The following is a 14,186-nucleotide window of genomic DNA, read 5'->3' as shown; positions in this document are numbered from 1 at the left end:
TCACATGCTGTTTGTTTACTCACTGTTGTGCAGCAGAGGCCAACAGCATGTCACCCTGTAGCCCACTGCTGTTTGTTTACTCACTGTTGTGCAGCAGAGGCCAGCAGCATGCCACCCTGTAGCCCACTGCTGTTTGTTTACTCACTGTTGTGCAGCAGAGGCCAGCAGCATGTCACCCTGTAGCCCACTGCTGTTTGTTTCCTCACTGTTGTGCAGCAGAGGCCAGCAGCATGTCACCCTGTAGCCCACTGCTGTTTGTTTACTCACTGTTGTGCAGCAGAGGCCAGCAGCATGTCACCCTGTAGCCCACTGCTGTTTGTTTACTCACTGTTGTGCAGCAGAGGCCAGCAGCATGTCACCCTGTAGCCCACTGCTGTTTGCAGGGTCAGTCCCTGGATGGGAGACCAGATGCTGATGGAAGTGGTGTCGGAGGGCCAGTAGGAGGCGCTCTTTCCTCTGGTCTAACAAATTGGTCAATAAAGATTCAATGGCATTTATTGTAAGAGTAGGGATGTTAACCCTGGTGTCCTGGCTAAATTCCCCATCTGGCCCTCATACCATCATGGACACCTAATCATCCCCAGCTTCCAATTGGCTCATTCATCTTCCCCGTAACTATTGGGTGGAATGAGATGTCCGATGAGCAGATGTCCACATACTTTTGGTTGTGTAAGTGTTTAGCTTCCTCTGTATTTAACTTATCTCAATTAACAATATTTTAAATAGGTCAAAATCCAGAGGCTCCAGTCCACATTTCTGTCTCCAACCTACACTAAACCACATAACATTATTAATAACATTACTGTTATTCTCCATGCTTCTTATATTAGTCCACTTCTTCCCAGTTGCCAGGACAACAAACTGCTTATTTGTAGTCTGATATGCCTAGTTGTCTTTTTAATTTTATTGTTAAAAAAAATACCAATATAGAAAAACAAACAGAGTACACAACAGAGTATCTAAACATAACAGAGTACACAACAGAGTATCCAAACATAACAAACAGAGTACACAACAGAGTATCCAAACATAACAAACAGAGTACACAACAGAGTATCTAAACATAACAGAGTGCACAACAGAGTATCCAAACATAACAAACAGAGTGCACAACAGAGTATCCAAACATAACAAACAGAGTGCACAACAGAGTATCCAAACATAACAAACAGAGTACACAACAGAGTATCCAAACATAACAAACAGAGTACACAACAGAGTATCCAAACATAACAAACAGAGTGCACAACAGAGTATCCAAACATAACAAACAGAGTGCACAACAGAGTATCCAAACATAACAAACAGAGTACACAACAGAGTATCCAAACATAACAAACAGAGTGCACAACAGAGTATCCAAACATAACAAACAGAGTGCACAACAGAGTATCCAAACATAACAAACAACAGTCAGGGTAATGCAGCCCATACATTATGTCAACACCTTATCACTACATTCAACCTTGTGCTGGTTTTTCTTATCAGAAGAAGACATGTTCTTTATATATTGTTCAATTTCATTCCAAAAATAGTAAAGAGGTTTTTGTCATTTACATTTATGAATATGGAATTGAGATAAAATACCAATGAGGTTGATTTAAGAAGAAATTATTTGCTATACTTTTAAAACCAAATATCACATTCTCAAGTAAAAGGGAAAATGTTTATGATCAAAAAAAATCTTCAGATATCTTGCCACAGCTTCCTGGTATAAGAGCAATACCAAACTAAATGTGAAGCAGTCTCCTGTTGGTCATTACAGAAGGTAATATTGGTCATTACAACAGAAGGTAATATTGGTCATTACAGAAGGTCATGTTGGTCATTACAACAGAAGGTAATATTGGTCATTACAGAAGGTCATGTTGGTCATTACAGAAGGTAGGTCATTACAGAAGGTAATGTTGGTCATTACAGAAGGTAATGTTGATCATCACAGAAGGTCATGTTGGTCATTACAGAAGGTAGGTCATTACAGAAGGTAATGTTGGTCATTACAGAAGGTAATGTTGATCATCACAGAAGGTAATGTTGGTCATCACAGAAGGTAATGTTGGTCATTACAGAAGGTCATGTTGGTCATTACAGAAGGTAGGTCATTACAGAAGGTACTGTTGGTCATTACAAAAGGTAATGTTGATCATCACAGAAGGTAATGTTGGTCGTTACAGAAGGTAATGTGTGTCATTACAGAAGGTAATGGCGGTCATTACAGAAGGTAATGTTGTTAATCTTGGTCATTACAGAAGGTAATGTCGGTTATTACAGAAGGTCATGTTGGCAAGGTCGGTCATTACAGAAGGTAATGTTGGCCATTACAGAAGGCAATGTTGATAACGTTGGTCATTACAGAAGGTAATGTTGGTAATGTTGGGCATTACATAAGGTAATGGTGGCAATGGTGTTCATCACAGAAGGTAATGTTGATAATGCTGGTCATTACAGAAGGTGATGTTGGTCATTACAGAAGGTGATGTTGATCATTACAGAAGGTAATGTTGGTCATTACAGAAGGTACAAGAAACATCAATGTATTTTTTGAAACTTCAAGATCATGTTTAGTAGGGCAGCACTTGTGGATTCATTTATATTAAAGCTCTTTAATATTATTAGTAAAAAGAAACTTCTGAGAAAGAGACCAAACATTTCCCCAATGAATATTTCTTAAAAGGGCATTCTAGAAAGACATGACATATGGGCCAAAAATCCTTTCTCTGGCCAAAAGCTACGCCATGCCCACGGACGTTAGTTCCTTCTGCGCAACGAAGTATGTAGCGAACATCGAGCAGCGGAATGATTCAGTTTGAGTTGCCAGGCAACCTAGTTGTGCGTTTGAAAGTCAGTCTAATGAGGCTACGCATAACTCTGACCCTAACAGCTGCTTTGACAAAAAAAGACCCTTCTTAACTTTTAACAATTCCAGCCTTGTGTTACCAGTACAACAAATAATCCTACATAAAACACCTGTGCAACCAATGCAATAATGGCAATTAACTATCAACAATATGCAAAGCTGTATCGGGAAAACACACTAACATTACAGACTTATAACGGCAGAACAGTAGAATCGTGCTGTAAACGTATCACACCCATTCTTGTTATTGTCCATAATAACAGTCCTCAGACGATGATCACTCTTCTGACGGTGATTACACTCGTAACACCTGAGTGGGCGGGTGCAGTGTCCAGACGCACATTTCAGGCATTTTGATTGGTTTGTGAGTGACAAATAGATAGGTTGAGTAGCCAAACTAACGTGACTGAGGGGGAAAGTTACCCTATCTGCACTGACCCTACACACACTCACTAGACTATATACACACACCATATACACACTCACTAGACTATATACACACACCATATACACACTCACTAGACTGTATATATACACACACCATATACACACTCACTTACACACCCCACATTGACACTCCCACACAAAACCCTCACACACTCACATACACTACATAAGCACACATCTTCCCTGGGCAGGTGTCTCACATCCTCAGCTTGAGGATGACGATGGCCAGGATGACGAAGAAAGTGTTCCAGCCCAGGGTGACAACAAAGCCTCGCCACACTATCATCCTGGAGAGACCCCAGCCTGAGGGAGAGACAAGGTAAGATGGTGTCTTTCTGTCTCTCTGTGTGTGTGTGGGAGAGAGAGTTTGTGTGTGTGTGGGAGAGAGAGTTTGTGTGTGTGTGGGAGAGAGAGTTTGTGTGTGTGTGGGAGAGAGAGTTTGTGTGTGTGTGTGGGAGAGAGAGTTTGTGTGTATGTGGGAGAGAGAGTTTGTGTGTGTGTGTGGGAGAGAGAGTGTGTGTGTGTGTGTGTGTGTACTGTGATATGAAGATGAGACAGACAGACAGACTGAGAGAGAGCAGGATATCTTTCCTCCACTGTGAGCTTGGGACTATGTTGTGCGTGTGTGTGTGTGTGTGTTCTTTTTCAGGACCTTGTCTTTCAAAGATAATTCGTAAAAATACAAATAACTTCACAGATTTTCATTGTAAATGGTTTGAACACTGTTTCCCATGCTCGTCGGTCGTTAAGACACTAACAACTTACGGACGGTAGGCAATTAAGGTCACAAAACTTAGGACACTAAAGAGGCCTTTCTACTGACTCTGAAAAACACCAAAGAAAGATGCCCAGGGTCCCTGCTCATCTGCGTGTATGTGCCTTAGGCATGCTGCAAGGAGGCATGAGGACTGCAGATGTGGCCAGGACAAAACATTGCAATGTCAGTACTGTGAGACGCCTAAGACAGCGCTACAGGGAGACAGGACGGACAGCTGATCGTCCTCGCAGTGGCAGACCACGTCTAACAACACCTGCACAGGATCGGTACGTCCGAACATCACCCCTGCGGGAGAGGTACAGGATGGCAACAACAACTGCCCGAGTTACACCAGGAACGCACAATCCCTCCATCAGTGCTCAGACTGTCCGCAATAGGCTGAGAGAGGCTGGACTGAGGGCTTGTAGGTCTGTTGTAAGGCAGGTCCTCACCTCTCCTATGGGCACAAACCCACCGTCGCTGGACCAGACAGGACTTGCAAAAAGTGTTCTTCACTGACGAGTCGTGGTTTTGTCTCACCAGGGGTGATGGTTGGATTCGCATTTATCATCGAAGGAATGAGTGTTACACCGAGGCCTGTACTCTGGAGTGGGATCGATTTGGAGGTGAAGGATCCGTCATTGTCTGGGACGGTGTGTCACAGCATCATCGGACTGAGCTTGTTGTCGTTGCAGGCAATCTCAACGCTGTGCGTTACAGGGAAGACATTCTCCTCCCTCCTGTGGTACCCTTCCTGCAGGCTCATTCTGACATGACCCTCCAGCATGACAATGCCACCAGCCATACTGCTCGTTCTGTGTGATTTCCTGCAAGACAGGAATGTCAGTGTTCTGCCATGGCCATCGAAGAGCCCGGATCTAAATCCCATTGAGCACATCTGGGACCTGTTGGATCGGGGGGTGAGGGCTAGGGCCATTCCCCCCAGAAATGTCTGGGAACTTGCAGGTGCATTGGTGGAAGAGTGGGGTAACATCTCACAGCAAGAACGGGCAAATCTGGGGCAGTCCATGAGGAGGAGATGCACTGCAGTACTTAATGCAGCTGGTGGCCACAGCAGATGCTGACTGTTACTTTTGATTTTGACCTTTGTTCAGGGACACATTATTCAATTTCTGTTAGTCACATGTCTGTGGAACTTGTTCAGTTTATGTCTCAGTTGTTGAATCTTGTTATGTTCATACACATATTTAAACATGTTAAATTTGCTGAAAATAAACGCAGTTGACAGTGAGAGGAATTTTTTTGTTGTTGCTGAGTTTAAGTACAGTATTTATATTTGTGTGTGTGTCTGTGTGTGTGTGTGTGTCTGTGTGTGTGTGTGTTACCTCTGTACATGATGCATCGTAGGGCTTCAGAAGCGTAGGTCTGGGGCAGGGCCAGACTGATGTAACGTAGTGGATAGGGGATGCACTCCACAGGCCAGATTATACCTGTAGGGAGAGGAGGAAAGAGACTGTCTTAGAGAAAGAGAGAGTGAGATGTGTGTGTGCTGTGCTGTTCTTCTTTGTGAGGCTCAGAAGACAGAGACATGTCTCTGGCAACATGGATCTTCTTCCAAGAAAGTGTTATTTTCAGAAAGAGTAATTGAACTGAACTGAATAGGATTTAATTCAACTTTATTGAATTGCCTCAGGACTACCTGGCATGATGACTCCTTGCTGTCCCCAGTCCACCTGGCCGTGCTGCTGCTCCAGTTTCAACTGTTCTGCCTGCGGCTATGGAATCCTGTTACCTGTCCCAGACCTATTATTTGACCATGCTGGTCATTTATGAATATTTGAACATCTTGGCCATGTTCTGTTATAATCTCCACCCGGCACAGCCAAAAGAGGGCTGGCCACCCCTCATAGCCTGGTTCCTCTCTAGGTTTCTTCCTAGGTTTTGGCCTTTCCAGGGAGTTTTTCCTAGCCAACGTGCTTCAAAACCTGCATTGCTTGCTGTTTGGGGTTTTAGGCTGGGTTTCTGTACAGCACTTTGAGATATCAGCTGATGTACGAAGGGCTTTATAAATTGATTTGATATTGAGAGAACATGGAAGACACTATTGTAGTTTGGCATAGTTACGGAAATCAAACCCCCTAAAACGTACTACTGACTATTGAGGTAAAAGACAGTGTGTGTCTCTGTGTGCTAGCGTGTGTATGTGCGTCCGTGTGTGAGTGTGTGACGTACCACTGACGATGAGGTTGGGGTAGAAGATACCAAGGGCAGCTTGGGTGGCGTTCTGTTCGTCATCGATGGCGGATGAGATGACCAGACCAAAGGAAGTGCCTGTTATGCCCTGCAGCACGATCAGAGCTATAACCAACATCAGGTTCCCCTCATTAGGGATCTGGAGGGAAGGAGGGAGGCGGAGGAGGGGGAGAAAGAGGAAGAGAGAGGGGAAGGAAAGCGAGAGTTGGAGGAGGGGGAGAAGGACGGAGAGAGAGAGGACAGGGATTGGAGGAGGAGACAGTAAAAAGTGAGAAAGACAGAAAAGGAGGGATGGTAACAAGAGAGAGGAAGGTGAAAGAGCATGTCATGTTATTCAATGATATAGTGTCTGTTACATTGTCACAATACAGAGACCTGTGTGTGTGTGTGTGTGTGTGTGTGGGTGTGTGTGTGTGTGTGTTACCTTAAAGACAAGCAGCATTAAGATCAGTAGTAGAATTATCTGGACACTGATGATAATCAGCTGGGAGATGAGATACGCCAGCACGGTCTCCATTGAACTCACACCTTGGGGAGGGGAGGGAGAGGGAGAGAGAAAGAGAAAGAGAAAGAGAAAGAGAAAGAGAAAGAGAAAGAGAGAGAGAGAGAGAGAGAGAGAGAGAGAGAGAGAGAGAGAGAGAGAGAGGGAGAGGGAGAAGGAGAAGGAGGGAGAGGGGGAAGGAGAGAGCGAGAGGGATAGAGAGGGAGAGGGAGTAGGAGAAGGAGAGGGAGAGAGAGAGAGAGAGAGAGGGAGAGGGAGAGGGAGAGAGAGAGAGGGAGAGGGAGAGGGAGAGGGAGAAGGAGAAGGAGAAGGAGAAGGAGAAGGAGAAGGAGAAGGAGAAGGAGAAGGAGAAGGAGAAGGAGAAGGAGAGGGAGAGAGGGAGAGGGGGAAGGAGAGAGCGAGAGGGATAGAGAGGGAGAGGGAGTAGGAGAAGGAGAGGGAGAGAGAGAGAGAGAGAGAGAGAGAGAGAGGGAGAGGGAGAGGGAGAGGGAGAGAGAGAGGGAGAGGGAGAGGGAGAGGGAGAGAGAGAGAGAGAGAGAGAGGGAGAAGGAGAGGGAGAGAGAGAGAGGACACTGTGGCTAAATATTTGACCATGGTTACTGATCAAAACCTTAGAAAAACCTTGACAAAGTACAGGCTCAGTGAACACAGCCTTGCCATTGAGGGTAGACACAGGAAAACCTGGCTCCCTGTAGAGGACAGGCTGTGCAACCACTGTACAACAGCAGAACCTGGCTCCCTGTAGAGGAAAGGCTGTGCAACCACTGCACAACAGCAGAACCTGAGACGGAGCTGCATTTCCTGACAAAATGTCAAAAATATAAACAATTAGAGAGTGTCATTTCCCCAAATTTAAAACCCTTATTCAAGGTTTCAAAGACCTCTCTGATGAGAGTAGGCTACCCGTCCTGTTGGGGGAGGACGCAGAGAGCTGTGGGTTGGCAGCGCACTACATTGCTGCCTGCCATAAGATGAGGGACAGTGTCTGACAGACCAATCAACCTGCACATGTCCTCTACTGTATGGTTATGGTTATTGTTCAATGTATGGTTATTTTGAACCTTGGTTGTTGTTGTTACTGTTGTCCCGTTGACAATTTTGATTCTCATTTTTATTTTTATATTGTAAATATCCAAAATAAGCTTTGGCAATATGTACATTGTTACGTCATGCCAATAAAGCAAATTGAATTGAATTGAATTAAGAGAGAGGGAGAGAGCGAGAATGAGGAAGAGAGAAAGAGGAATAGAGAGAAAGAGAGAGAGTAAGGAGAGAGAGAGAATAAGAAAGAGAGCAATAGAGAGAGAGAGAGAGCGAGAAGGAGGAATAGAGAGAAAGAGAGAGGAGTAAGAAGGAGAGAGAAAAGAAGAGGGAGAGGTAGAGAGAGAGAGAGAGAGCGAAGAGAGAGAGTAAGGAGAGAGAGTGAGAGAGAGAGAGAGAGAGAGAGAGAGAGAGAGCGAAGACAGAGAGGATAGGAAGAACATAGAGGAAAAGGTAGAAGCAATGTATTTATTTTTTCATAATGTGGGGCCCATGGTGATTTAGCTAAATAGTCAATTATTGGACTGACCCTATCAGCACTGAGCCTATCTGCACTGAGCCTATCTGCACTGAGCCTATCTGCGCTGAGCCTATCTGCACTGAGCCTATCTGCGCTGAGCCTATCTGCACTGAGCCTATCTGCACTGAGCCTATCTGCACTGAGCCTATCTGCACTGAGCCTATCTGCACTGAGCCTATCAGCACTGAGCCTATCAGCACTGACCGTGCACACACTCACTAGACTATATATACACACTCACTAGACTATATATACACACTCATGCACACTACATTGACACTCTCACACAAAACCCCAAAACACTCACATACACTACATGCACACACACACACATTAGACACAACGCATACCGAAACAACACAAACACACATTCACATATAGTACCAGTCAAAAGTTTGTACACACCTATTCTGTCAAGGTTCAAGGTTTACATTTTTACTATTTTTACTCTATTTTTTTGAAGACATCAAAACTATGAAATAACACATGGAATCATGTAGTAACCAGAAAAGTGTTACACAAATCAAAATATATTTTATATTTGAGATTCTTCAAAGTAGCCATCCTCTGCCAAATACTCTACAGAAAATGACCATGGTGATGAATCAACTAGTTTTAGGCACTGTTATCATGTAGACACTTGGCTGTTGTCAGAATAATTAATGCTGTAGTCTTCTAAGCATTGTACGTCAACTGCAAGCCTCTATAGTGCACTATGGGCTCAGATCATCATCCGTGTACTGACCAGTATTGACCACTAGGGGGAGATGGTGGATCATTCTGATTAAAATCGAATCACATTTTATTTGTCACATGCGCTGGTGTACACTATTGTGATATGCTAGTTTATGAGCCCTTCCCAACAATGTATGCAGAGTTAAAAAATAATTATACAAATAAAAATAAATTAAATATATTGAACAAAAAATATAAAAACAACGTGCTAAAAATGTATACGATTTTACTGAGTTACAGTTCATATAAGGAAATCAGTCAATTTAAATAAATAAATTAGGCCATAATCTATGGATTTCACATCACTGGGCAGAGGCACAGCCATGGGTGGGCCTGGGAAGGCATGGGCCCACCCACTGGGAATCCAGGCCCAACCAATCGGAATGATTTCTCCCCCACTAAAGAGCTTTATTACAGACAGAAATACCCCTCAATTTCATCAGCGGGTGGCTGGTCTCAGACACAGGTGAAGAAGAAGCAGAATGTGGAGGTTCTGGGTTGGCGTGGTTACACGTGGTCTACGGTTGTGAGGCCAGTTTGAAATTAACGTTAAATATTCTGGCAACAGCTCTGGTGGACATTCCTGCAGAACTTAAGACATCTGTGGCATTGTGATGTGTGACAAAACTGCACATTTGAGTGGCCTTTTATTGTCCCCAGCACAAGGTGCACCTGTGTCATGAACGTGCTGTTTAATCAGCATCTTGATATGTCACAGTTGGGCTGTTGTGGGGAACTGGAGGACTGGAGTTGGGAACCACTGCTGTAGGCCTGTGGCTGCATTGGTGCTGCATGCCATTATAGGCTGCAAAATGGGTTCACATGGCCGATATCCTGAAAAAAATAGTGACAACCAAATAAAACTAATTGGAGAGGTAAATGTTCATTTGAGAATAGAACACAGAAACAGACAAATTAGAGACAGATTCCCCTCTTTATTGCAGGATTGTAATCTGTGATCAATCAACATCAACACTAGTTCATCTTGAATAATGGTTACATTAACACTTAACTGCACAAATCAACACGGTCAAAGTGTAAGCTAACTCCTAGGTAAAAGGTTAGACATTTTAGTAACACGTATGTCGTTATTACTAAAACAACTTCAGGTGAACAAAAAAAAAAGTCAATACCAGAGGTGTCCAACATCACTGATCTACTGGGGGAACAGACTTCTGTTCCAGTCCAGCATTATCACGCCTGATTATTAACTCATTAGGTTTGATACATTGAATCAGGTGTGTTAGTGCAGGGCTTGAACAGAAGCCTGCACACCCAGTACGGTTGGCCCGCTCCAGTTGTAATGTGTTTATACATTGTGTGACTTTTAAACTGTATTTTTCTTCACAAAAATGTACTAATATATAATCCATGGTATATTCTCTTGGGACATTAATTGGGACCTCTTCATCTGCAGACAGGGTTTCACAGCACTCTGTATCTGAGGACAGACATCGAAAAGAAACAGGCTGCATTATACGCAAGTTAGACAGCCCTGAATATTATGTTACTCTATCTCTCTGTCCTCAGTATCTCACTAGGGACTGGAACTAGAGAATAATTTCATAATGTCCTTCCACAAAGGTACCTGCCCTATCTAGAGTAGCCTGCTCTCTGTCCTCAGTATCTCACTAGGGACTGGAACTAGAGAATAATTTCATAATGTCCCCCCACAAAGGTACTTGCCCTATCTAGAGTAGCCTGCTCTCTGTCCTCAGTATCTCACTAGGGAACTGGAACTAGAGAATAATTTCATAATGTCCCCCCACAAAGGTACTTGCCCTATCTAGAGTAGCCTGCTCTCTGTCCTCAGTATCTCACTAGGGAACTGGAACTAGAGAATAATTTCATAATGTCCTCCCACAAAGGTACTTGCCCTATCTAGAGTAGCCTGCTCTCTGTCCTCAGTATCTCACTAGGGAACTGGAACTAGAGAATAGTATCATAATGTCCCCCCACAAAGGTACTTGCCCTATCTAGAGTAGCCTGATCTCTGTTCTCTGACAGCTGGGACTGCGAGCTAATCATTTCACCCTCTTCCATGGCTGTTAGCTAGCTAACTAGCTACACATGCATTTGGAGTTACAACGATAAATACATCAAGATAACTAACTAGCTAATATGAAGCTAGCAAACTGGTGATATTTGATTCACCTAGCTAGCTAGCTACAGTATACAGTATGTAAAGTTTGTTAACTAGCGAACATTACGTTAGCAGCTAATTTGAGTTAGCCTGCACACTAAGTTTCTGTAGCAAGCTAGCTAATAATACATTGTTTTTTGATCACTTTCAACATATATTTACTTACTTGAATAGGTTCTCCCACTGACTCCATTTCCTGGGACATCTTCCCGAAGTTTCCGGTGTTAACAAAACGCAGCCAGCCAAGTGGTGATTGGAGGACTTCATCAGACTTGAGTTTGGGCTTCCAACATGGGGGTTGCTAGGTGATTTGTGACGTACTTGCAAGCCCTCTATAGGTGCTGTTTGGGACGCTCGCCCAGGTCAAAATGTAAGCACTAAATAGGGAATAGGGTACCATTTTGTTACACACTCTGTGAACTTTGACCTCTTACCTGAGACCCAGCACCTTTCCATTAGCCCCTCCTTCCTCTCTATCACAAAGGACAGAGCCGTCAAGCCCACTGCCAGGTAGAAAGTGATGCTGTATAGAGAGAGAAGGCGTGCGGGAAAGAGAGAAGAAGGGAAGGGAGAGAATGAGGGGAAGCGAGAAGGAGGGAGGAGGTAGAATGAGAGATAGAATGAGGGGGAGAGAGAAGGAGAGAGGGTAGAATGAGGGAGAAGGGGGGGAGAGAGAAGGAGGGAGGGGGTAGAATGAGGGAGAAAGGGGGAGAGAGAAGGATGGAGGGGGTAGAAGGAAGGGAGAGAGAGAAGGAGAGAGGGGGTAGAATGAGGGAGAAGGGGGAGAGAGAAGGGGGGAGGTGGTAGAATAAGGGAATGAGAGAAGGGGAAAAATAGGATAAATTGAGGAAGTTATATGGAGTAGAAAGAGATACAGGAGCGAGAGAGACAGAGAGAGTGAGAGAGACAGGAGAGAGAGAGACAGGAGAGAGAGACAGAAAGAGAGAGAGACAGGAGAGAGATAGAGAGGGAGAAAGAGAGAGAGCGACAGGGAGAGAGAGACAGGAGAGAGAGAGAGAGAGAGAGAGAGAGAGAGAGAGAGAGAGAGAGAAAGACAGGAGAGAGAGATACAGGGAGAGAGAGACAGAAAGAGAGAGAGAGAGAAAGAGAGAGAGCGACAGGGAGAGAGTAAGAGGAGGGAAACCGTAAGACATACAGTATTTTAACAGATTATCATCTTTGTCTCAGTAAAGCTGACTAGGTTCAGACGTGGACTGAATCTCTACCTCAGAACGGCTCCTGGCGTCACAAACGTGGTGAAGTCTGAGTTCATGCTGCCATAGATGGGCTCCTCAAACTGGAAAGAGAAACGGGACAAAGAGAAATAGCGAGCAAAAGGTGTTAAAAAATGAGAAATGTGACACAAGAATAGTAAGTGAAATATTTTCCCCCCAGTGCACAATACATCTGTGTATTCATCAGGAATGGATCAAACATTTGTATACATTCAACAACACGGGTTACATTGTGGTCTTGGGAAGACAACAGCTTGTCTCTATCAGACATTAGCAAGGCTAGTAGATGTGGATGGCAGAATACTATCAACACAGGGCCTGCTTCCCAAATGACACCCTATTCCCTACATAGGACACTACTTTTGACCACGGCCCTATGGACCATTTGGGACGTAACCAGGGTTTTAAGGGGATTGTCATACCTTGACAGGAAGAGAGAGCAGGTAAGACCTGCTACTCATCTTATACTGGATAAAACCCTGAGGAGGGAACAGAGAGGCAGAAGCCATATGAATAATAACACTAACACTCTCAAAAGTCAAATAACTCTTCCAAAACAGTATCATTTGTCACCTAATGACAAGACAAAGAAAAGGGAACTCTGGTGTACCTCAAAGGCATCTTTAATTTTTTTCTGAAGCATTAAGGCGATTTGTCGATCTGGAGAAAACACATTAAAAGGTTAAAACAATGTCACCATAAGTTTGACTAACAGCAAAAAATGTTTGATCTATTTCAATGATTTGAACGTTTACAGTATTTGGAATAAAACTAATCAATCATTTACTTTGAAAAGCATTCAAAATCCATTTCCATTACTTGGGAGATGAGCCATCATTCAGAAGACCCCCACAGTGTTGTAAAACAGCTACACTAACACCTAGAGGTCAATTTCACAGCCAAACTATCTATTCTATTCTATCGGCATTCTATTCTAATCTAACAGTGTTCTATTCTATTCTAACAGTGTTCCATTCTATTCAGAACTATTCTATTCTAACAGTGTTCTATTCTATTCTATCGGCATTCTATTCTAATCTAACAGTGTTCTATTCTATTCAGATCTATTCTATTCTAACAGTGTTCTATTCTATTCAGATCTATTCTATTCTATCGGCATTCTATTCTAACAGTGTTCTATTTTATTCAGATGTATTCTATTCTATTCAGATCAACTATATTCTATCAGTATTTTATTCTATTCCAACAGTGTTCTATTCTATGCAGATCTATTATATTGGCATTGTATTCTATTCTAACAGTGTTCTATTCTATTCAGATCTATTCTATCGGCATTCTATTCTATTCTAACAGTGTTCTATTCAGATCTATTCTATCAGTATTCTATTCTATTCTAACAGTTTTCTATTCTATTCAGATCTATTCTATTCTAACAGTGTTCAATTCTATTCAGATCTATTCTATTGGCATTCTATTGTATTCTAACAGTGTTCTGTTCTATTCAGATCTACTGTATTCTATCGGCATTCTATTCTATTCTAACAGTGTTCCATTCTATTCAGATCTATTCTATTCTAACAGTGGTCTATTCTATTCAGATCTACTGTATTCTATCGGCATTATATTCTAACAGTGTTCCATTCTATTCAGAGATATTCTATCAGTATTCTATTCTAACAGTGTTCTATTCTATTCAGATCTATTTTATTCTATTCTAACAGTGTTCTATTCTATTCAGATCTATTTTATTCTATTCTAACAGTGTTCTATTCTA

At 43.0% G+C, this 14,186-nt stretch overlaps 1 protein-coding gene across 2 annotated transcripts in view; it reads right to left on the bottom strand.

The window, feature by feature from the left end:
* Window positions 1-882: 882 nt before the first annotated feature.
* Window positions 883-14,186, bottom strand: part of LOC109877360 (ABC transporter G family member 20-like) — a 43,980-nt gene continuing 30,676 nt past the window's right edge. Inside the window, exons 13-20 of one of the 2 annotated variants that reach the window (XM_031813041.1) lie at window positions 13,062-13,111; window positions 12,874-12,930; window positions 12,443-12,513; window positions 11,651-11,739; window positions 6,700-6,803; window positions 6,255-6,414; window positions 5,408-5,512; window positions 883-3,607 (exon numbers count right to left, since the gene is read on the bottom strand). In XM_031813041.1, the coding sequence (XP_031668901.1) occupies window positions 3,501-3,607; window positions 5,408-5,512; window positions 6,255-6,414; window positions 6,700-6,803; window positions 11,651-11,739; window positions 12,443-12,513; window positions 12,874-12,930; window positions 13,062-13,111 (743 nt within the window). In that variant the 3' untranslated portion in view covers window positions 883-3,500. Of the gene's footprint in view, window positions 3,608-5,407; window positions 5,513-6,254; window positions 6,415-6,699; window positions 6,804-9,988; window positions 10,515-11,382; window positions 11,740-12,442; window positions 12,514-12,873; window positions 12,931-13,061; window positions 13,112-14,186 lie in introns of those variants that run through there. The other variant, XR_004206745.1, reaches the window with a different exon arrangement.

The sequence above is a fragment of the Oncorhynchus kisutch genome, unplaced genomic scaffold (genome assembly GCF_002021735.2).
Source record: "Oncorhynchus kisutch isolate 150728-3 unplaced genomic scaffold, Okis_V2 Okis04b-Okis11a_hom, whole genome shotgun sequence".
In the NCBI taxonomy this organism is placed as follows: Eukaryota; Metazoa; Chordata; class Actinopteri; order Salmoniformes; family Salmonidae; genus Oncorhynchus; species Oncorhynchus kisutch.
Note: the sequence above shows the minus strand (reverse complement) of the source record. Positions and strands in the feature narration are given on the sequence as shown.